This window comes from Brassica oleracea, chromosome C2 (assembly GCF_000695525.1).
Source record: "Brassica oleracea var. oleracea cultivar TO1000 chromosome C2, BOL, whole genome shotgun sequence".
Classification (NCBI taxonomy): domain Eukaryota; kingdom Viridiplantae; phylum Streptophyta; class Magnoliopsida; order Brassicales; family Brassicaceae; genus Brassica; species Brassica oleracea.
This window is the reverse complement of record NC_027749.1, coordinates 52143419-52166687: the sequence shown is the minus strand read 5'-3', so window position 1 is coordinate 52166687 and position 23269 is coordinate 52143419. Positions and strand designations below refer to the sequence as shown.

The following is a 23269-nucleotide window of genomic DNA, read 5'->3' as shown; positions in this document are numbered from 1 at the left end:
TTTACTTCTCTCATTTTATTCAAAATATTTATATTAATGCTACACATAGCTTAGAGATCAGATAATATACATATAATTATGGATTGTTACACAGTTGAAAAACTTTTCAAGCTTTTTGTTTTGTACATTAACTAAAATTGTATCCAAAATTTCAAAACAATAACCAAATTAGTGTCTTTTTTTTAGTTTTAAAATTTATATTCAAATCTATTAATCATTTAGTTTATTAGCTATGTTTGGAAGTAGAAACTATTTTAGCTTGTTTCGGTTTGTTTGCTTAATCTATGAACTTTGTTGATGTTTTCACTATATTTTTGGACGAATTAGTGTTGTTTTGTTCTCATTTCATGTATTTTAAGACTATTTATATTATTAGGAATGATTTGAAGACATAACATAACATTCATTTCAATTTTTTTATGTCTCGAGTTTGGATATATCCGAAATTATCTGAACCCGAAGTGAAAATATCTGAACCCGATCCGAAGTTAGAAAATATCCGAACGAGTTTTATACTCCCATACCGAAATATCCGAATATTCGAAATACTCGATCCGGACACGAACGGATACCCGAACGCACACCCCTAATTAAAGTGGTGAGATTATTAAAAGGCAATTATGTAGATTAGTAAAAATCCAAAGGCCATATTTTACCAAGATTAGATAAATACCCCATCGCTAAGATGGTATAGAAAAAAAAATTTGTTTTTATAATAATAAATGTTATTTAAATATATATATAATAGTCAATTTTCAAGCTTCATTTTAGTAAATACTCCCTCCGTTCCTAAAAGATCAATGTTTTAGAAAAAAAAAATTGTTTCGAAAAGATACATTTTTCATATTTTTAATGGATAAATTAAATATAAATTGTAAACTTAAAAAAATATAATTGTATTTATTAAAATTCTATTGGTGAAAACTTGTGGGAAATAGTTGATTACGAAAAATAATGTATTGGTAACTAAAATTTTGATATATTTTTTTAATAAGTGTGAAAATCCTAAAATATAGATTTTTTAGAAACCGAGGGAGTATTACTTAAGATTTATATCTAGTTAATAAAAACTATATGTGTAAACTTAGGAGTAACAATTACACTTTAAAATCAGGAAACATCTAATTAGAAAAAATCATGTACTAGTTTAAAACGAAGAAATTATTTTAAATTATTTATGTGTGTAGATCCAAGTTCTTATAACATGTGCTTGAACATATTATTAGTAGTAGTGGAATTTCATATAAATGTGAGAAACAAAATTATAATGACAAAAAGCAAGGTCTTTGTTATTGCCCTACTGTGTAATAAATCCTCTAAAAAAATCCTCTAGGTTTTTAAAGAGACTTGAAATGTTGAGAAACAGGTATAGACATTTACTCACCAGACATAAAACAATCTGTAAGCATCGTGCCCAATATCCTATTTTCTAGGTCTTTTTAGTTGTAATTACCTTAATTATTGTTACGGTTTTACAGGACAAATTTACAAGTTACCGAGGTAATAACCTAAACATGTTAGTTTAAGCCTGGGGAACTTATTTTCAACTTCGATCACAGTGATTTGTTCAACCTATTATGTCTTCTTTTTTTGCTATATTTTCATTATTTTGTGGGTGTGTTATGTCTACCGTCTTAATATATAAAGATTATTCTAAGGTCGGCCCCAGTCGCCATATTGCTAATTTGTTTTTTCAGCTTTTATCCCCTGTGCTTAAATAAGAGAAAATGTGCAATTATTGTCACTATGTATCACATCACAATATATGCCCATGTATGATGTCTATATGTATACATTTGCCGACAGACAGTTCGTGATATATAACATATTTAGAGTAATATTTTTCCAATATTCTAATTTTGGGCGTAGAAATTATATATATATATTGACTTGTTTTTTTTTTTTTTTTGACTTGTTGATAGCCTGGCCGAATATAGATAATAATCTTTTTCAGAAACTTTTATTATATAGTATAATGTTGATTATATTACATATTATAACGTATAGCTAACTTTAGTTGGTTACCACATCAAATTTGTTTTCATGATTGTGATTGAATGGTGTGTACTGTCTTCTCCAAGCTCTATTGCCACATGTTCTTATAGAACTGTCGGTGCTTAATTAACAACAATATATAACAAGACTTTTTGACTTTTGATGTAATTCTCTCAGTATTAGTACATGCACAAGATTATTTGCTGGTTTTTATTAGGAATCTGAATATAATAACTATATGAATATTGGAAAAGAGATCGTATAAGCTTTTGGTCAAATGGTTAGAGGTTATAAATCAACCCAACTTATGGGTTGTATTTCATCTTGATTCGATCGTATCACAGCTATTCAATAATTTATGATATGAAAAGAAGTTAATGAGAAAACGTTATATGTAATTATAAGACTATATTCTTAGAAAACAAGAAAAAACTAAAACTATACAACAATTTGTATGAGAATTTATGAAACAAAAATAAATGTGAAATAGCATGTTGATTCAAATAAATGATCAATTGTTTGTGTTAAAAAGAAAATGCTTTTTAACTCTTTTTAGAAAAAAACTATCAGATTTTTGACATAAAATTAACTAAGCGAGTCTATGACAGTTATGTATTACTGATTTTGTAAATCAAACGCGATTAGTTTGTTTCTGTCAGCTCTGCATTTTGATTTGATCGATCTTTTGAAACACCAAATTATGTTGGGGTTTGTTTGTCGTTCACATGATTGCGTTTCTTTCTTTCATGTTTAAGCTTTTTTTTTGTTTCTCTTGGAAATTTAATAGTTATCACTGTTCACTTTAAGACTACGCAATCAGAACTCATAGACTACGGTTGACAAAAATTTACGCTTCATAATTAGGAAATGCATATATACAATATACCGTACTTGTAAAGTATATGTTTTTTTGTAGAACTAGTATATGGTAGTATTGCAGGATTGTATTATTATAGTATTTCGAGTGTTAAATCATAATATTTCTCAAAAAAATTTCGAGTGTTAAATCATAATATATATCATATATTTTTTACATATATAGTATCATACTAAAATGATAGTTTTAACTAGTTTTATTCTATATAGGTTACACTACGATTAATTTGTTTGTATACCACCTTAACTAATCATGTTATTGTAACGTTTTGGATGAAAAATGTACAACAAAGTGTCATCACTTGATTGGATGAATTTTATAAGATTTTTCTATTCTACTATTTGTAACAGGAGTAATAAATATATGTCAAATGACTAGTTAAATAAATATCGTGATCACCTAAGTTAAGTGCAACAGCGCAAGTACAACTGTTCTATTTGTCCATCCAAGTAAATAGTTATGTTCAACTGAAACAATAAAAACTAAATCAAGAGTCTACGGCTGATAGCTACTTGTTGAGCCATATATTCCTACTGATTTAAACCTCTGAGTATTTTCAAATCGGACGAAAAACCTTCAACTAAAATTTTATGTTTTTAAACTTCCAACTGTTAAACCGTTAATGTCAACTAAAATTTTATGTTTTTAAACCTCCAACTGTTAAACCGTTAATGTTGTTAACCTTCCGTTAACAAAATTATTTTTTCTTAACGGAGATCCGTAAAATCGAAACGCAGTATTTCATGTAATCACGAAAACAACACGAAGTTCTTATAATCAATGGATATTTTAGTGATTTAAACTTTCAACTATTTTTAAATCGGATGGAAAACCCACAACTAAAACTGTATGTTTTTAAACCTTCAACTAATAAACATTTAATGATTTTAACCCTCTGTAAACAAAGTCATCTTTTCTAAACGGGGAACCGTTACATAAACGACACGAAATGCTTAAAACCTCCCTATATCAATGGGTAATGATGATAAACTTATATTAACCCTAGAATCAACTCTCTCAAATAAGAGATCAGATGTAGCACCTGGGAATCGAATCCACAGAGAGCATGAGAACACAATAGAGCATATTTTAATAGTATTGAATATAGAGAATAAAAATGTACAAATATCAAAATTAATACTATAAGTTATCTTTGTGCATTGAAGTTTTTATTAAAGATAAATCATCTATTCAAATATATTATCTCAACTAATTATAAAGTATTAAAAATAATTTATTTAAAATTTACTTTATGTGTATTTTTACATATTTAATATGAAATCATTTCAAAACAATTATTAAATGAATAAATGCTTTATTTTAAATTTAAATCATATAATTTTTAGTTCTAGATTTTTAAACAAATTCTTATATATGTATGTATATATATATATATATACGCTTCCAACACGTATCCGCTTCTTAATTTATTTAAAAATTTTGCTTATGCGCTTTCATACGTTTCCGCTTCCACGTACCCTCTTCCGTTTCCATCTAATCATATCTTATATAAATTTAACAGTTTCTTTCAGAAAATATGACTTTATTTACAGAGGGTTAAACGTATTTAATGTTTAATAGTTGAAGGTTTAAAAACATAAAGTTTTAGTTGTGAGTTTTTCTTCCGATTTATAAATAGTTGGGGGTTTAAATTACTAAAATATCCATTGATTATAAGAACTTCATGTCGTTTTTGTGATTACATGAAACACTGCGTTTCGATTTAGCGGGTCTCCGTTAAGAAAAAATGATTTTGTTAACAGAAAGTTAACGGCATTAACGATTTAATAGTCGGAGGTTTAAAAACATAAAATTTTAGTTGAAGAATTTTCATCCGATTTGAAAATAGTTGGAGGTTTAGTCACTAATAATCCTTAGAATAATCAAATAACCTTTATCTACGCTGGCAATTTTTTTGTTAATTTCTTCTGCTGATGACGACTGAGGAGTGCATATTTTACACGCAAGCTCAAAGTAAGAATGTAGTTAATCCATGGCCCTACGAAGAGTAACATGGTATAACCTTTAAAATAAAGACAAATACATGAACTATAATATTTAATTTTGTAGTTACTATGTTGGTGTTTTGTGATCTACTAGTCTTTTAGTTCCAGTTACTCCTAATTATCTTTAATTAAACAGATCAAGCAAGACAAATACAGATCAAGTGGGACAAGTGCAGATCAAGCGGATCATGCAGGAGAAAAGCATATCAAACCGATCAAATAATTTATTATAATTTATGAATGACCAAATCAGTTCAAAACTATAGATCATATATTAAAACAATAAAAATTACACCTTGATATCTAAACAAATATCTTAGATGTTATAGGATCGGCCGAAATGCTTGTAAATATTTTATAAGATACTTATACTTCTTTTATTTTCTTTTTAGGTGATCAATATTTTCTTGAAAGAATCGGCAGGTTACACAAATATTAAAATTTTGGTTAAATTTACCACCGGAAAACTCTCTACCAGTGGGTGTAAGATATTTGAAACGGTAATTAGTCATGAAAATTATTTGATCGTACAACTCAATAAATACACGTTCTCGGTTAAGATTTTATTTAAAATTATCTTTTTTCAATAAATTTACAAAATTTCAATCATTTAATTTTATATTAACTATTTTAAAACATAAAAAAAATACTAACTACTTACCCTTGTTGATATTTATGTAGGAATATTTATATCTTCTTCTTTTGAAAATGTGTTTGTGATTGAACGTCATGCTTATAATTTTAAAACAACACAAACATTATTATTGTAAACTATATAGTTTGAGCTAATCATTGTACATTATTTATAAAATCAGATAAATATATTTTAAAGTTAAGTGTTTGTAGCAAAATTATTTATTATCAAAAAAAAAAAGCAGATCAACACCACCAAATGTTAGCGGATGAGATCTGCATGCAGATCTCATATTTTTTCCACAAAAAAACAAAAATATTGAACTGCATGCAGATCTCCCGATTAAACTGCTTTTGCAAATAGAAAAACATGAATGGTGAATGTATTGCGGGAGAACTGAACGTACAGAAAAACTGTAGTTGTTCTGCCATTCCATTCATAACCTAATAGTTAATGCCAAGTGTCGAGGGTCAATCTTGTCGGTGGAGGGTCCAAAAAATCCGATATTGTATAATACATATATAGCATGATCGTAAAACATAAAAGTAGCTCAAGTGTGCACGAAAAAAAATAGCTTAAGTAAAATATTCAATAATTCATACTTTTAATTTGTAGAAACCTCTAATATTCTAGACGATACGATCTTTTGTACTATTTGCGGTGGCAATAAATCTGAAAAGCCTATACGATTGACCAATATTATTGGAAAAGAAACTAAAAGTATATTAAGACAGCTGTGGAGTATATTAAAACAGAGGAACCATCTGGTTCATAACCAAATATCTATCCCTACGGCTTCAGTGTTCTCTGGAATTGATAGGGAAGTAAGAAACATAATCTCCGCCAAGAGGGAGCGTAAACACTTCAGCTCTCTCATGTCTCTTTAGTTATGTTAATCTAATTGTTGTTAGAGTTATTATCCTTGATCCATCTTGTTTTTTCTTTCTTTTTGTCAAGATAACTCATAACTAAGGTTTCATTGTAGATCTTTTTTCATTAATATGAAATTTACGATTTAGCAAAAAAAAAAAAAAAAACACAGCTGTGGAGTTGCTTTGTTGTACTTTAGACAGCCACCAATCCGAAAGTATAACTGGTCCTAACTAAGGAACCCCTCTTCTCTCGTATTTTGACATGTTTAAGGGCAGCTTTTAGATAGCACATTACAAGTTAGATTGATTCAGAAACAAATTAGATGATTGTTTCAACCTTTCAGGTAAGAAACTTCTGTATTTGAAAGGTGAAAACAACAGTATTTAATTATTCATCGTGTTAAAACAATTTGTAATACTTTTTAAGATATTATATTCTAGTAGATCAAGGAATGTATTATTATAGTTCAAAAAAAAAAAAAGGAATGTATTATTTATCTTATTAATTGTGAAAGTTGGAATTGTCTTTGTATCGAAATAAAATAAAATTACGAGGTGGTGGATAAGAGTTCAAATAAATAAAAAAATGTTAACGACACATGTATAAGATTGGTCTTAATATGTCATTGCCATGTTTTTTTTTTTTTTTTGAAAAAAGGGCTATGTCATTGCCATGTTCTTGACTAACAACCCATATATTTCCATCTATGTGATTGATTTATCTCTCTTTCATAAGTCTTCTAAACATTTCATAAATCAAAATCAGAACTTCTTGTTTAATTGTCTTTTCAACGTGAGAATATTAGGAAGAATAATACAAGCAATGGCAGTGGTTCGGGATGCGCTAGTAGACAATCGTTGGTGGATAAGCTCATCTAGATCAAGAAATCCGACTATATGCTTTCTGAAGAACTGCCTCCCCGACCATCGGGAAGTAATATCATCAGAAGCAGATGACCGCTACCTATGGAAAGTTGGCGACAACGCCCCTGTCGAAGGTTTCTCATCGTCCCTCATGTGGAATCATCTGTATGGACAGGAAACTGAAGTGAACTGGCACAAATCAATCTGGTTCAAGGGAAGGATTCCAAAGCATGCATTTATTTCATGGTTAGTAGCTCTGGACAGATTATCAACTAGGGACAGGATGAGACAATGGGGCGTTTTGGTTTCTCCTATATGTCCTCTTTGTGGCACAGCTGATGAGTCTCGACAACATATCTTCTTTGACTGCGGGTACAGCAAGGAAGTTTGGTCCTTCTTTTACTCTACCCTCCATCTTTCTCCTCCTACCTTGATCATGGAGTTACTAAGATGGATCAAAAGCCCTACTCGCCACAACAATGTCAATCTTATTCTGAAACTTGCCTTTCAAGCCTGTGTCTACTTGGTTTGGAAGGAAAGGAACTCAAGGTTGCATTCTCAGGTTTCTCGTCCTTCAGCCTCCCTGATATTGGAGATCAAGCAGCTTCTTCGAATAAAGATGGACATACTCTCCAGAGAGCAGAGGAACCTCCTTTCTACTATTACTTTTCTCTTTACTTGGCGCCGCTTGTTCGATAGCCAGTAGGTAAGTTCTTTTTTAGTAAGCAGATCAGTTTGTGATCTGAGCATTAGTGTTGTAATCCGGAGACAAATGGTTATATTAAAAATGATCATGTTTTCTTTGATGAATTGAGTCTCATGCATTGCATTGTACATACATATATGCATTAAAAAAAAAAAAAAAAAAAAAAAAAAAAAAAATTTAAAAAAAAAAAAAAAAAAAAAAATAGTAAGCTCTCTGTTTTTTTCTTGTTGTCCATGTAAAATCCACTTTGATAATGATGTGTCTTAACGACAAAAAAAAAAAAAAAAAAAAAAAAAAAAAATCTTGATCCAAAATTAAAACAAAAGTAGGGGAGAATAGTTTTTTGGGCTTTTTACTTTATTCCAAGTTCAACCTAATAGGCAATCAAAATAGTTAAATAAGTTACCTCTATCCACTGTGTATATATTCTTAACATGTGCTAAGTTACCAACAAAGTGGCTGTAGTTTAGTGGTGAGAATTCCACGTTGTGGCCGTGGAGACCTGGGCTCGAATCCCAGCAGCCACATCTTTTTTTATTCAATTTTTTTTTACCCTTCACTACATGATTAATGGGCTTACGTCAAATTTATTCATATTTTTTACAACGGGCCCCCTTTCTTTTAAACGGGAGTTTTCGAATTACTGAAGCCCAAAAGACTTTCTTCGCATACAAGTAAGTAAAAGATCTCACCTTATAAAAAGTCCCAAACTTGAGACACACGCTTCCTTTACTAATTTCCTTTTTTGACCTTGCGTTAATTTCCTTCTCCATCCGGACAAGAACAAGTTTAACGGCGCCAAAGAAGCGTTCAACCTTGTTTTCGATGCTTGGTGTCTTTTATCGGATCACTCTAAGAGAAAGACCTATGATCAACAGATAAAATACTAAGAACAACAACAAAAGAGAGAAGCTTCTTGTTCCTCTTCAGACACCACAAAGGATGCAACAAATCAATCACAAGAAAGAACAAAACAATGGTTTGACCAATCACGAGAATGTGTTGCTGCAGCACTCGCTAAAGCAAATGCAGAGGAAGCAGAGAGGCGTTGCGAGAATCCTATGAAGAGAGCAAACGAAAACTCTACAGACGAAGCAGAGAGGCTCTTCAAGAGACCAGCGCTGATGACAACCGGAAACTCAATCTGTACTTCAGAGGCAGAGAGACTATTCAAGAAGCCTATGGAAGCAGCAAAGCCAAACTCTACTTCAGAGGCAAAGAGACTCTTCGGCTTTTCAAGAAGCCTATGAAAGCAGCAAACTCTACTTTGGTCTTGTCTTTTTATTTTAAACCTAATGTATGATTGGTATTATTAGATTGAAGGAATGTAACTAACTAATCAAATCGATCAAAGTTCAAAACTTTCTATCAGTCTTCAAGAAATCGCTAGACGATCACTAAACATTTTGTAAAGGAGTAAGCGTAGTATTATTCGTGGCATAAGCGAAAACATTTTAGTTTTTGGCTTTAATTATAAAATTATTTTGATGAACTATAAAACAAAAAAAAAAAGAGATAAATTTGTGAATTTGTATTAACATTGTTAATTAATTTAACAAATTTAGACCAATTCAGATATATTTCAACTGATTTAAACCAATTTAGAAGGCTTTAAATTGTATAAACCGGATTTTATGAAAATCGTTTCGGTTATGACTGATTTACCACCTAAACCGGAGGCCTAGGCTCGTGTCTAAACCAAACTTTAGAACCGTGCTTTCTATTACATCAATAGTAACCTGCATGTATGAAATTGAAGGCCCAAGTTGCTGTTGTTGAGAACATAGCAATGAAGTTATACAATCATATGGGGATGCCTTGTGCCAAGTGATCATAATCAAAAGTAGTAACAATAGAGACGTAGTGCATCAAACTGTCTCTAAGATAATACAACAAGTTGAGTTTCATTTATAGAACTCTAGACTCGCCACCAGATGGTTTCTCACGCAAGCTTGTTAATATTCCATCAACAAGCTTATCTTTACCAAACACACCACAAGTCTTCTCATCATCTTCAACACTGTCCCAACAACCTAGGATTTTAAGCACATCCCTCTCTGTTTCATCCCCTTTCTCCTTCTTCTTGGAAACTGAACCAACTTCTTTGTCTAATGATGAGTCAGATGCATATGGAGCCTGTGTTGATGAAGGAACAATGTAACCTGATTCAATCCTCGCCTCAGGCATCATCTGTATCAAAGTCTGCAGCTTCGGATAACCGAGGCTCTGATAATCCAAACGGTACTTGAACTCTTCCAAGAAGTCTTTCTTGAAGTTACTCATGTTGTAGCCTCCGGGGCTTTCCTCTGTTATCTTCTTTATCAGCTTATGACAATCAGCAATCACCTCGGTTCTTGATCTCTCGCTTACACCATTGTTCTTGGACTCTGCTTCTTCCGGCTGAGACTTTGACAAACTCACAAACATGGATCTCAATACACTAGAGGCATGAGGATTGCTAGGGCAAGAGGTGAACCGAGTTACTCTGAAAGGTAACGCTTCAGAAGGATTCTCCTTGATCCATTTCTTATCTGATATCAACAGAGAGACTAATTCAAGCGTTTTGGAGAGATCCAGCTGCTTCAGAGATGAAGGTCCTTCGTCCTTAAGGTTCTTAGCCAACGCTTCTCTGAACAATAGAACAAAACAGGTTACTAGCTAATGCAGAAGCACTAGTAAGGTTTAAGAGAAGAATCAAGAACCTTGACGGTGAGTGAGAAACAAGGACGAAGCCTCTTGGAGAATTGATGAAAGATTCAACATCTTCCCAAAAAGAATCTTGTTCAAAAACGTCATCTACTACATCTCCAGCTGCTGGTTCATTGCTAAGCTCTTTGTTTCCTCCACAAAACAAGTTGAATCTCTTCAGAAGTCGTCTTAAAAGCCCTTGACTCTTGCTTGCTTCAGTGTCTGCTCTCATCTCCTTAGCAGATTCACTAGAGGTGGGAGATGCAATCTGAGATTCTAAGTCCTCATCATCCACCACTTTCCCTTCACTAACAACACCTTCCTTTTTCTTTTCTTGGAGATGCTCTAGTCCTATCTCTTGTGATTCAGATTCTTGAGAACTCTCTTGTGATTCAGATTCCTTTTTGACATCTTCAACATTCTGTTTCACCTTCTCCACAGTTGCAACTTTGTTGTTATCCATTCCTTGCTTACAAGCATGAACAAGAAACACACCTTCTCCCTTTGGAACAACCTCCAAGATCTCCTGCATAGAAAACAAAAACCTCGAAAACCTCTTATATCCATAAAAATCGTCACCCAAGGTCACATTCCTCTTCTTCAGCTGCTCACGCAGTTCAGTAATAGCCACTCCCTTAGGATACAAACTCAAAACCAAACCAATCTCCCTAACAACTTCTTCCGGTACATGATTAGTATCTAAACTAGACTCCTGCAACTCCTGTGGCTTGGTGGATGCGGCAAACGGGTCAAGGAGAGGAGTTTTATAGTGACCATACCAAGAGTTATAAGGACCATCAGGCGGCTGGTTAAAGCATTTACCGGCTAAGTTGTTTCCTCTAAGTAAAGCGTTCCAGTCCCACATGATGGAAGCAGCGCTGCACAACACGCCAAGCGATCTTTCTTCGTAGCCGGCGAGCAAGATGTTGTAGTTGCTCATCCTGAGCTTGTGTAAGACGGTGGAGAAGTCTCTGTCGCTGGAGATGAGGAAGAGATGAGCAGGAGGTGGGTTCTGAGCAACCCAACACATTAGATCAGTAATGAGAGCTCTATCTGTACTGTTCTTCCCACCTGCATACAGAAAAGGTAAGCTTTTTAGTTTTTACATAGAAATGAATAGGTCTGGACGTTCGGATTTGCTACAATGTTCATAAGTTCCATTCAGATTTTACTAATTTTAGGTTGGGTTAGGTTCGGATTATGTTTTCACCAATAAAATCGACAAAAATCTATAAAAACTAAATAAGTTGACAAAAAAAATAATTTAAAACATATAAATTATTCAAAAATCTAATTAAAAGCTAGTTAAACTGAAAAGTATTCAAAATATAAATAATTACAAAAACTTAAAAAGCTATAAAATATCTAAATCATCTTATATATAAAAAAAATCAACATATTTAACTAATTTTGGATATTTTAGGATTTTAATTTGGAAAGTACATAGCGCTTAAATCCCGTTTAAATATTTTTATAATAATTCGGATCGGATTTCAATTTTTTTCGGTTCAGATTTAATTTTTCCGAAACTAACTAAATTCAAAATCACAAATAAAACAAACTATGAAAGTCCTCGAAAACATTCTAAAATATCTAAATTATCTTAACATATATAAAAATATATTTAACTAATTTCGAATATTTTCGGAGGCTAATTCTAATTTCAGTAGCTCTTAAATCCAGTTCATATGGATTTCAATTTTTTCGGTTCGGGTTAAGGTTTGGACTAAAACGCCCCGACCTAGAAATGAATCAGAAAAGCAGAGATTTTGCGAAAAGAACCGAACCTTGAGGGACATGAGCGAGGTTGATTCCCGTCGCGGAGAGAGCTTCCTGATTCGTTCTCGACAGCTGCAACACGTCTCCGAAGGCAGTGATCGTGATTGGTCCTTTGATGCCGTTAATTCTAACGGCGGCTGTGATGGACTGCGCCACTCTGAAGACGTTCGCGCCGGTGGGCAAATGGCAGTTCTCGAAGTCCCACCACACCGAAACCTTAACTCCACGAGACTCTTCCTCGTGGTGGTGAGCACGCCTCGGAGCGAGCTGAGAGGAGGAGGAGCTGGAAGAAGAGAAACGCGCGGCGAGGGAGGAGATCGGACGCGGAGGGTGGTGGGCGACGAGGCGGATGAATAGGGTTTTGTAAAGTCTCATGCTTTTGACCTCAGGGAGTGAGTAGAAGAAGGAGAAGTTTCGTGTGTGATTGTAATGGCGGAGATGAGGGTTTTAGAATTTTCAGTTGGGGAAGACGAAGTAACCCCCTTGCACACGTGCGAACCACGTGATTAATGACTCAATATGGGCCCTTGTATATATATAACTTAAGCCCAATAAGGATAGAAAACTCTGTTGGGTCCATATATATATAACTATCCTCCTATTAAAAATGTGTTTTCTTTTTTGAAACCAAAATGTGTTTATTTTCTGTCTCAGTAATATTTATTAATACTGATTCAATATATACACACACACATTCTTTTTTAAAGATAAGTATCAAAAAACTATTTTCACAAGGATATCATTTACGGACTTTTATTTATTAATAATAATAAATTTTAATTTTGAAAAATAATTAAGTTTTTTGAACTGATTAAACATTTTTTTAAAAAAGAAATTTAATATCCTATCATATCCTATTAGACCGTCTATAAAACTGATCAACCAATTTTCTTTGATTTAGAAATAACAAAAAAAAAAAATTAGAACTGATGAAAAGTGTACAACAAATTGGGGACGTGCAAATAGAAAACTAATCCCCATATTTAAAAATAAAAACATATTACGTAATTTCTCTGACTCTTCTATAACTCATTTGTTATCTAAGTCAGACATTGTAACCCCTTTGACTTTCTTCTCAAAAGACAAACCTTTTTTTCCTTCCTCTGCTTTACCCGTCACTGCCATATTCTCTTCCGAGAGTTTAATGTCCTCAAGAATCCTAGCTTCAGATCTATCAATCTTCTCTTGTGCGTCTAGAAACTCTTTTTCTTTTGTAGTCTTTACTTTAGATGCTTCTTGATCAGTCTTGACTTCAAATCCAACCTTAACGTTCCATTTTTCAGGAGTCTTCACTTCTGATCCAGCCTTAACGTTTGATGTTTCAGGAGTACTCTTCACTTCAGAAACTTTTGGAACTTTAATCTCCAAATCTTTAGATGATTGAACCTCTGCCACTTTTAGAAGTTCTGACTCTGCGGCTTTAACTACATCAGTCTTGCCCTTAGAAACCTCTGGAACATTCTTATCCTCCGAGACCTCATGAACATCTGACTCTTTTGTAACCTTTATTTCAGATAGTTCAGGAGGAGTAGGAACCTCAGAATCTTTTGAAACATTGTTATCCTCTAAAACCTTAGGAACATCTGACTCTTTTGTACCCTTCACTTCAGACAATTTAGGAGGAGCATCAACTTCATAAGCTTTTGAAACATTCTTATCCTCCAAGACCTCATGAACCTCTGGCTCTTTAGTAACCTTCACTTCAGACAATTCAGTAGGAGCATGAACCTCACTAACTTTTGAAACACTCTTATCCTCCAAGACCTCCGGAACATCTCTCTCTTTTGCAACCTTCACTTCAGATAATATAGGAGCAGAAACTTGTAGAGGTTTCGACTCTTCTACAACCTTGACAGCTTCAGATTTGTTCGTAGCTTCTGATTCCTCTGGAAACTTAACTTCCCAGTTCTCTGAATAATTAACTTCTTTTTCTTCAGCTTCTTTAGCTTTAGGCGTCTCAGGAGTCTTGACCTTTGATTCATTTGGAATCTTGACATGAAGGTCATCTCGAGTTTGAACGTCAAATGTTTCTGGAGCTTTTACATTAGAAGTCACCGGAGCAGAAACATCATCAAGCTTTGAAACCTCTGAAGAAACATTACTTTTGTTGTTGTTAATCACTGGTTTTGCCGGAGAATGACCCGTTAGTTCTTTAACTATTGCCTTGTCCTGTTTAAAACATTTTCTCCATAAATCTTACAAAGTTATATATATATTATAGGAAACTTGAAAAGTTAAGAAGATATTTTAAACAATATTTTCATAATAGGTTTTTTACTATTTCTTAGATGCCTTTTTTTTACAAATATTTATCTTCAAAAGGGTAATGGAATGACTGTATAACCACTTGCATAAAAACATTTGAATATGGATTGCATCTTTTTCTTTTAAATGATTTTGATAAATGAATGTGAAAATTAACCTCATGAAACAAGAGACTGAGAGACTGGCGTTTGCTGTTTCCATCCTCCGCATCATCTTCAATCAAAATCTCTTTTCCTTTCTCGCTCCGCCGTGCCGCAGCCGCTTCTTCATCCGCCGCGTTAGGAGCATTGTTCTTGCTCTTTTCACCCGAATCCTTGTTATGAACCGTCGTGTCTCGCTCAACCGGAATAAGATCCTCGTCGGAATCTTTTAGAACCTTTGGCTTGATGGCGCAGTTTCCCATCTCGCCCAAACACAGAGACTTTTTTTTTTGTGTGTGTTAGGTAATGATAAAAGTATTGTCTCTCTTTCTCTCTGATCTCTTTCTTAAATTTTCTTTTTATCTCCCGAGAAATGATGAAAGTGAAGGTGAAGGGATGGTCAAAGAAGATTTATGTCCCGAAAAATTCTCTACGGACAGAGAGAGACAAAGATTTGATTAAATATGTGTTTCCTAATAAAACAAAATTAACGAAACACAGATGTAAATTGATCTGTTTTTATAATACAAAATACTATAAAGTAGTAAAGTGTATATTCGAATCTTTTTATCTTGATGCTCAGTCTATTTATTTTGATACTGAATCGTGCAAGTGTATATTACGCTTAAGTAAAAAGGGAAATAAATAAAGAAAATCTCACTAATTAATCCCATCTTATTTCCAAGTTCATGTTTTATATCCTTCTGCATGGAGTTACAACAGCTTCTATTTACGTAGGAAGGTCTTTTACGTTAAAATCGTATAATGGACGGATAGTAAATGGATCTCGGCCCATTAAAAATTTGATTTGGACCCAAAAGAAGAAAGCCGAAAAGAGCTTGACAGCCCAAACAAGAATAGAAACTGTTGAGTGAGGTGTATCAGCTTGATGCCAAATTGAACTTGTTGTCACAGCTTCAATTTTAGCCAAATTGCTTAATCTATTCAAACCTATATGGGACTTGAGTCTTGATGTGTGTTATGGAAAGTATTCCAAAATATTCACGAGTTAAGAAGAAAGCTAAGAGCCTAAGACTCAACATCAATGGAAACCAAGTTCACAAGACTCTAACAACAACTCCAACCACATATGCTTGAAGATAAAAAAAGAACAACAAACCATATAGCTTTTGTCTGAATCCTTAAGCCTGTAATTCATAACCATGTCTGGAGAAATAAGTTATATATTCGGATACAATACTAGTTTTTGCTTATCGTCTCACATAATCAAAAATTCAACATCAAAACAATCATATAAAGAAGAAGAAAAACAACCATCTCTACTTCTCAGTCTTCACCTTCTTCTTAGACTTACCCGACCTATCCGAAGAGCCTGAACCATGTTTGCTCGCAGAAGGCTCCGAATGCTTTCTTTTCGAAGACTTGGGAGTCTCAGTGAAGCCAGAGAAAAAGCTCTTCTCTCTGCTGCTATGTCGAAGAGAAGACTGTCCGCTTTTACGCTTGCTACTCATAGCTGGGTTAGAGTTTCTAACAGAGGAACTCGTCACAGCTCTCAAAGCCTTCTGCTGAGTTTTAAAAGTCTCAAGAAGCTCTTCCGGTTCAGGGAACCGAACCAACGAAACTCGCCTAGAAATCTTCCCAACTACCATAAAAAAAAACAACACACAAATAGTTACTAACCAGACACAACAACTCTTCCTGTAAGCAATAGGAGAAACGAAACTCACCGATCTTTGATTCGTTCTGACAAGGTATAATCACAGTTGCATCACCTTCTTGAGAAGCAAAGCTAACAAGTTCAACCTCTTTACCTAATCAATAAAAAAAAAAAAAATCAATAAGCTTGTTTAAAAAAAAAAAAAAAAAAAAAGATCAAAACTTTTATTACCAGAAGAATCCTCGAAACGTCCCAAGACTCCATCTTCACCAAGCTTAACCTTAAGCTCCTTCCCTTCAATCTCCGGAACCTGAAAAAGACCAAAACACCCTTCAGTTTCAGAAAACATTAAACGCTTTGCATATTTCAATCGTCCGAAACGTACGTGGCTCATAGGGCACTGGATGAGCCAGAGCTCCGTCGATCCCGTCACATCGAAGTCAACGAGGGGCTGTAAGTTGTTGACTATGAACTCCTCTGGAGGTTTGTAATCCAACGCCATCTCTCTCTGCTCTCTCACAATTAGTAAGAAAGAGTGTAAAACTGAAGGCGGAATCAACACGAGAAGGCAAATTCGAGAGAAGGGTTAACCTCAGAACGGAGTGTTGCTCTGTCGACGGCGGAATGGAGAGAGTAGTCGCCGGAGAGATTCGATGCGACGACGATGACCTAAAACCCTTTTCCCAGTTTTATAATTTATATGTACTTCACTCGAAAACGACGTAGTTTTGAGTGAATTGTGTTACTTTGGGATCTAGAGCTTTTGGGCTGAGACTATTGGGCCTTTATCGGACATCTAAATGAAATAAGCCTGAAACGGAAGAATCAATACACTCTTGTTGAATAATGATTTTTGGTCAGGTCTAAAAGAGGGTAAGTGCAGGAAGTAAGATAGGAATATGGGAAAAACAAACGTAAAAGCATAGAATTAGTACTTTGCTTGAGAAGTTTAAACGTGAATAGATTGCAATACTTGACGTGAGATGTTGCCATGCAAAGAAAAATAAAATGATATGGAATCATTCAATTTTATATACTTTTCAGTATATATATAGTCACAAATCATAACAACTAAACTCCAAACTTACAATAACCATCCAAACATTTTTTCTATAACCATGAGTTCAGTCCAGCATTCTCTATTTTCTCCCCTCTTTTGCCCTCTCTATCGATTATACTGCCTTTTAAATCCTTATAATGAGAAGTTCACGATAATCAACATTTCTTGTTATCTTCCAAATGTCGAAGGCAACAGCATTTTACGTTATTATCGCTACCTTGGCCACCGCCTTTACCCTCTTTATTGGTGCAACAACAAAGAAGTAGGAGATGAGTCTTTGTGTCATGCTTGTACGTGTAAAGAAATTGGTACAACCTATTACTTTTGCGACAAATGTGGGTTATCATTCCACAAAGAATGTGTCGAGTCTCCCCCTCTAATCAAATCTCTTTATCACTCTAAACACCCTCTCCAACTAGTTCTTGATTATTCAGGTATATATTGTTCTCATTGTGAAAGTCGTTATAGATATAAAGACGTAAGGTTATATTACTACTGTTTTACTTGTAAGTTTAGTTTGCATCCTGTTTGCGCGACAAGACCCTCGTTCCTTAACTATCCAAAAAGGCATGAGCATGACCTCAACATCTTTTCGAGAAAAGCTGATTTGACATGTGATGTTTGTGGGGTAGTTGATAGCAAACTTCTCATCTACGTGTGTCTTCAATGTGATTTTGTTGTCCATGAAAATTGTATTTACTTACCATTTGTCATAAGAATATCCCGTCATGACCACCGTCTCTCTTTCACATATTCTCTTCCTAGAATATTGTCTTGTGGAGTTTGTCGTCAAAAAGTTGACGAAGACTATGGAAGTTATTCTTGCACGAAAGATTGCAGTTACGCAGTGCATTCCAAGTGTGCAACTCGGGAAGATGTGTGGGATGGAAAAGAACTTGAGGAAGAACCGGAAGAAGACTATGAAAATTTGAATTCTTTTGAAGTGATAGGTGATGGAATTATAAAACATTTCGGCCATTCACATCACATGAAGTTTGAAAGGAAGACCACTGACATTATGTATGATGATGAAAAGCGATGTCAAGCATGCCTACTTCCATTCTACGGAGGTGGCGTTTACGAATGTATGGAATCCAACTGTGATTTTGTACTCCATGAAGCATGTGCAAATCTTCCCCGGACAAAACAACATATAGCACATCCCAATCCTTTTATTCTACAAGTGAGTGACACCAAAAATATTTTCTTGTGTGAATATTGTCAGCGTTGTTTGTATGGTTTCAGATATGTGTGTAGCAAAGGAGATGAGTCTATAAGTATAGACGTGCGATGTGCTGCAATATCTGAGCCATTTGTCCAGCAATGCCACCCACATCCCTTGTTCTTAAGCAATGAACTTGGAAAATCTAGACTCTGTTCAATCTGCAAAAACGAGAAAGATCAAACTTTGAATTGTATCGAATGCAGCTTCTTTTTGTGCTTCCGTTGTGCTACACTCCCATATAAAGTGAGATATGAGCATGATGAGCATTTCCTCACCCTTTCTTACAAAGAGAATGAAAGTCTCAATTGGTGTGAGATTTGTGAGGAAATTATGGATTCAACCATATGGCTTTATACATGTCATGAATGTGGGACCGTTTTCCATATCCAATGTTTCCTAGGAAAATGTGCACCCTATGTCAAGCCTGCTCAAAATCTCTTGTTAGATGATACAAAATTTAATATAATCCCGAACAATCGTCTCACTCGACCCATCTGCGATGACTGTGGAAGGCGTTGCCAAGATAAACTAATGCTTGAAGTTTATGATGATGACAGAAAAATGTTGTATTGTTACCGTCATTGTCTAAAAAAATAATACTAATGTACATGTTCTAGTTGGTATAAATTGTTTGTTGTTTTAAAGATTATGCATTAAGCTGGTTTGTATTATATTTATTTTTCACTTGTCAAGTTGTAATACATGTAACTGTTGAAATTGTCTATGTGGTATAAAGAAATATGCAAGCTGTCAAATTGGCACCATGAGGTAGAATTCAGTTCATTTAAAAACAACTACTAAGAGCATGTCCAATGGTTAGAACCCTTGATGGGTTCCAATGATTTGTTTAATTGTTAATTTTGTACTTTATGAAGTTTAGAACCCTTGTTTATGGAATTAGTTTTGTCAAGGTCCAATGGGAGAACCCATTTGAGGTTCTTAAATTTTTTTTTTAGAAGTTGAATTATTAAATTTAAATTTTACAAAAGTTATAAGTTATTGGATTCTATAAAATTTAAACATTTGATTCCAAAGGTTAACATTATCTCATTATCTCATTATCTCAAGGCTTATTTGAAAGTTTCATGTTGTATATTATACCTTGCGTGGTGTTATAGCACGTTCCTTGTCCACAATGGACATTGCCTCAAATCCCAGTGGAATCAGAACCTTCTCGTAACTGCAACATTTTAAAGATTAGAGAGTGAATCTTTTGCCACAACGTGTAAATGATGTTGCTGCTGTTATTAAAAGAGATAAGAGGGGAGAACACATTACTCAGACACAAATACTTTGTAAGGAGGACCTCCAGAACGCTCATCCATCTGCCAAAAGACATCAATATTTTTCAGGTTTCATCAGAAATGTATCAGAGAATGGAGATACCATTGTAATGCTTACAGGAAACATCAATGTTATAAGCTCTCCACTTGGTTTCAGAAGCTTTTCTATTCTTTGTGCCCATGGAGGTCTCACGCTAGCTTCAAATGCACAAAAGAAACTGCGAGAATGGTCATCATATTATGCAGATATACATAAACAAAAGCCTATATGTTGTGTATAGAACCAGAAACAGAGATTAGGATTAGAGAGAAGTACTTTGCATTGGGCAAAGATGAACTGTTGACACCTTTGATGATTTTTCAATCACAGTTTTTGATAATCCAACCACATGACGATCAGGGCAGGCCACTGCCACCACATCATAAACCTGCAATGTTTCATTGCTGGCAAGCACACAACATAAGATATTTAAGAAAGCTGTGTCCTTGTCCAAGAACATACGTTCTACAACCAGGAACAAGAGCTCTGCCTTTAGGCAATGAACCCGTCTCAGCGAGATGTTTACTGATCGGAGTTGGTCCAGCAAGTCCCATGGGGTTGCTCCTGCTTTCCAGGTCTTCTCCCAACCACCTTAAACCAATACACATATCAACGGCAAAAAGAAATAAGCCAATAATAAAAGGACACATATGGGGTTTTTACTGATTCTACATCCTCTCAATTAGGCAGCGGTTCTGTGTAATTATACCATTTTTGATTTATTTTTTTCCTTATTTTGCTTTAGAGCCTCAGCCTAAATCCACATTTGGAGATGGTCTAAGATGCTAGTCAAACACCATGAGAGAGAGAGAGAGAGTCGTTGTCGTTGTCGTTGTCATTGTCTCTAGATGAAAGATTTGTAAGAACTGTAATTACGCTGTTTATAAATGGTTCTAACTGTACACACAAAACAAAAGAATGTTCAAGCGTCAAAGTAACATAAAGAAAAAAAAAGGAAACCGAGATTAATTCATTAGGGTTCTTTGTGTTCCTTTGAACTGCAAATAAACTTAGGGTATGGATTCTCATAAAAGGATTATTAAGAGCACCTTTATCGGTGAGTTTGTAAAATAGGGGTTCTATACAAATAATACTGGAACAAGTCTTCTATCTCCTTCTCAAAGAAGGCGCCCCTGGAACTGAAATCAACCATGAAGAATATACTTAGCATTCAAAAGGAAGGCGGGGTCGGCAAATATCTCGGCTTACCAGAGCACTTTGAGAGACGAAAGAGAGATCTCTTCACTTCCATTGTTGATCGGATTCGTCAAAAAGCGCAGGAAAGAGAGATCTCTTCACTTCCACGGCTGGAAAGATGACAATGGTCAAAAGCATCCTATCTCCAATCCCATCCCATGCCATGACCTGCTTTAAGCTGCCTACGTCACTTTGTAAGCGAATCCAGTCGACGGTGACTAGATTCTTCTGGGATGGGAAAGATGGAAACCGGAAAATGGCCTAGATATCCTGGGAGAAAATGACAAAAACTAAAGGTCAGGGTTGACTGGGCTTCAGAGACTTACAGTGCTATAATGATGCCTTCCTCGCAAAGCTAAGCTGGCGTCTCCTTCATAACCCCTCGAGCCTGCTGGGCCGAGTTCTGCTCGGTAAATACTGTACTGAGGATGACTTCATGTCAGTAACAAACCGATGCTCTGAATCACATGGTTGGCGAAGGATCTTGATCGGTAGAGACCTACTGAAAGAAAACATGGGTTGGGCAGTGGGAAATGGTGAATCCATCATCGCCTGGAATGACGATTGGTTAAATGTCTCCGAGAAAGCAAGACCAATGGGGCCGGCCCCTGCCAACCAAGAAGCGATCAAGTTTGCAGACCTACTCCTCCCCAACCGATTAGACTGGAACAGAGAGCTGCTACAAAGATTTTTCCCTTTCGATGAAGACAGGATCCTGTTAATCAAACCTAGTAAGACCGGGGCTCCGGACAAGAGGATCTGGCTGAAAACAAAGGATGGCATCTACTCTGTTAAATCCGGGTACTGGGCGGCATGTGATCTCCTTCCTACCCACACCCCTCCTACTATGCAACCTCTACCTGACTTTGATTGGGACAAAGTCATCTGGAAGCTCAACATTGATCCGAAAATCAAACTTTTCCTCTGGAGAATATGCCACAATGCACTACCAGTGGGCGTGAGTTTGGCTGCGAGAAGCTTACCGATTGATGCAAAATGCATCCGCGGTGAGAATCCAGAATCTATCAATCATCTTTTCTTCCACTGTGATTTTGCTAGGAAAGTATGGGATCTTGCTCCCTTTCCTGCACACTTTGATGCTAGAGGATGGATAGATTTGAATGTCTCTTGGAATGCTGAAAGAATGTCTGCCTCCTTTGGGCATCACAACTGGAAATCTTGCGCCCTGGATCTTGTGGTTTCTATGGAAAGCAAGGAATGAGCTTGTTTTTGCCAAGAAGGTCTGCTCGCCTGCAGACCTGATAACCCGTGCAGTGACCGCAGCAAAAGAATGGCTCGCATCATAGAAGTCTATGTCTGCTCCTCCTTGTATTAGCCAGCAAAGACCTGACCTGGCGGGTGTAACAAAACTCCAAGTAGACGCGGCTTGGCGCGATGACCTGAAACTTGCAGGCTTGGGCTGGATTTGGATAGAACGAGAAAGACACAACTCCTTTGCTGCACACTGCAACTACGTCACTGATATCTTGCATATTTCCATTGTCTTATCCATTCACCCGTGTGCATTTTGATCATATAGACTAGGATTTAGCCACGTTTAGGTTGCATTTTGCATACATGAGTCTTTATCAGGTGTTGGAGTTCCACATGGAGTTCTTGGAGGTATTTGGGTGCATTTGGAGCTCAAAAGAAGTGTTTAAAGCGATCAACGGATGAGCTGCGCACCAGAGCGACCTCATCGGAGCGACGCCGTGAAGTCGCTGTGACACACATCCCGGAGCGACCTGGCCAGAGCGATATGGAGAGGTCGCTCGCGTTTCTATCGTGAGACATCCCTCTCAGAGCGACTTGCCAGAGCGACGCTCCGAGGTCGCTCGCGTTTCCATGGCGAGACGACACAAAACGAAGCCCGGAGCGACCTCTCAGAGCGACCCACTGAGGTTGCTCCCAAAGCCCGGAGCGACTTGTAAGAGCGACATGCCGAGGTCGCTCCACGTCTATTTGTTCATGTTTTCTCAAGGGCCTTTTGGTCATTTCATTATGCACGTTTTTACTTTTC

The 23269-nt window shown here is 35.5% G+C and overlaps 7 protein-coding genes and 1 non-coding gene across 10 annotated transcripts; 4 read left to right on the top strand and 4 right to left on the bottom strand.

Moving 5' to 3' along the window:
- Positions 1 to 7207: 7207 nt before the first annotated feature.
- Positions 7208 to 9204, top strand: LOC106324587. The gene is made up of 2 exons (XM_013762526.1): positions 7208 to 7763; positions 8966 to 9204. The coding sequence occupies exons 1-2, from the start codon at positions 7208 to 7210 to the stop codon at positions 9202 to 9204; spliced, it is 795 nt and encodes a 264-aa protein (XP_013617980.1).
- On the top strand, positions 8410 to 8481 carry TRNAH-GUG. The gene has a single exon. It is a non-coding gene; the product is annotated as a tRNA-His (tRNA).
- A 540-nt stretch (positions 9205 to 9744) lies between the features above and the next one.
- Positions 9745 to 12864, bottom strand: LOC106322720. The gene is made up of 3 exons (XM_013760841.1): positions 12430 to 12864; positions 10657 to 11713; positions 9745 to 10583 (listed from the first exon to the last, which is right to left on the bottom strand). Exons 1-3 carry the CDS (start codon positions 12794 to 12796, stop codon positions 9863 to 9865), a joined length of 2145 nt encoding a protein of 714 aa, XP_013616295.1. The 5' UTR covers positions 12797 to 12864; the 3' UTR covers positions 9745 to 9862.
- Positions 12865 to 13397: 533 nt separating this feature from the next.
- Positions 13398 to 15243, bottom strand: LOC106325955 (thioredoxin domain-containing protein 2-like). Its single transcript, XM_013764005.1, has 2 exons — positions 14844 to 15243; positions 13398 to 14590 (listed from the first exon to the last, which is right to left on the bottom strand). Exons 1-2 carry the CDS (start codon positions 15087 to 15089, stop codon positions 13451 to 13453), a joined length of 1386 nt encoding a protein of 461 aa, XP_013619459.1. The 5' UTR covers positions 15090 to 15243; the 3' UTR covers positions 13398 to 13450.
- A 734-nt stretch (positions 15244 to 15977) lies between these two features.
- On the bottom strand, positions 15978 to 17125 carry LOC106325051 (mediator-associated protein 2-like). 2 transcript variants are annotated; one of them, XM_013763074.1, is made up of 5 exons: positions 17036 to 17125; positions 16830 to 16952; positions 16676 to 16754; positions 16515 to 16598; positions 15978 to 16429 (listed from the first exon to the last, which is right to left on the bottom strand). In XM_013763074.1, the coding sequence occupies exons 2-5, from the start codon at positions 16944 to 16946 to the stop codon at positions 16107 to 16109; spliced, it is 603 nt and encodes a 200-aa protein (XP_013618528.1). In that variant the 5' UTR covers positions 16947 to 16952; positions 17036 to 17125; the 3' UTR covers positions 15978 to 16106. The 2 variants fall into 2 exon arrangements, with proteins under 2 accessions (XP_013618528.1, XP_013618529.1); XM_013763075.1 differs by having other exon boundaries at positions 16830 to 17119.
- Positions 17126 to 17540: 415 nt separating this feature from the next.
- LOC106326578 lies at positions 17541 to 19442 on the top strand. The gene has a single exon (XM_013764514.1). It carries the CDS (start codon positions 17563 to 17565, stop codon positions 19324 to 19326), a length of 1764 nt encoding a protein of 587 aa, XP_013619968.1. The 5' UTR covers positions 17541 to 17562; the 3' UTR covers positions 19327 to 19442.
- A 341-nt stretch (positions 19443 to 19783) lies between these two features.
- On the bottom strand, positions 19784 to 20662 carry LOC106325841 (probable thiol methyltransferase 2). Of its 2 annotated transcripts, none has more exons than XM_013763893.1 (4): positions 20329 to 20662; positions 20131 to 20210; positions 20008 to 20054; positions 19784 to 19909 (listed from the first exon to the last, which is right to left on the bottom strand). In XM_013763893.1, exons 1-4 carry the CDS (start codon positions 20510 to 20512, stop codon positions 19825 to 19827), a joined length of 396 nt encoding a protein of 131 aa, XP_013619347.1. In that variant the 5' UTR covers positions 20513 to 20662; the 3' UTR covers positions 19784 to 19824. The 2 variants fall into 2 exon arrangements, with proteins under 2 accessions (XP_013619347.1, XP_013619346.1); XM_013763892.1 differs by having other exon boundaries at positions 20131 to 20230; positions 20334 to 20662.
- A 1101-nt stretch (positions 20663 to 21763) lies between these two features.
- On the top strand, positions 21764 to 22471 carry LOC106324584. Its single transcript, XM_013762525.1, has one exon. It carries the CDS (start codon positions 21764 to 21766, stop codon positions 22469 to 22471), a length of 708 nt encoding a protein of 235 aa, XP_013617979.1.
- Positions 22472 to 23269: the final 798 nt, after the last annotated feature.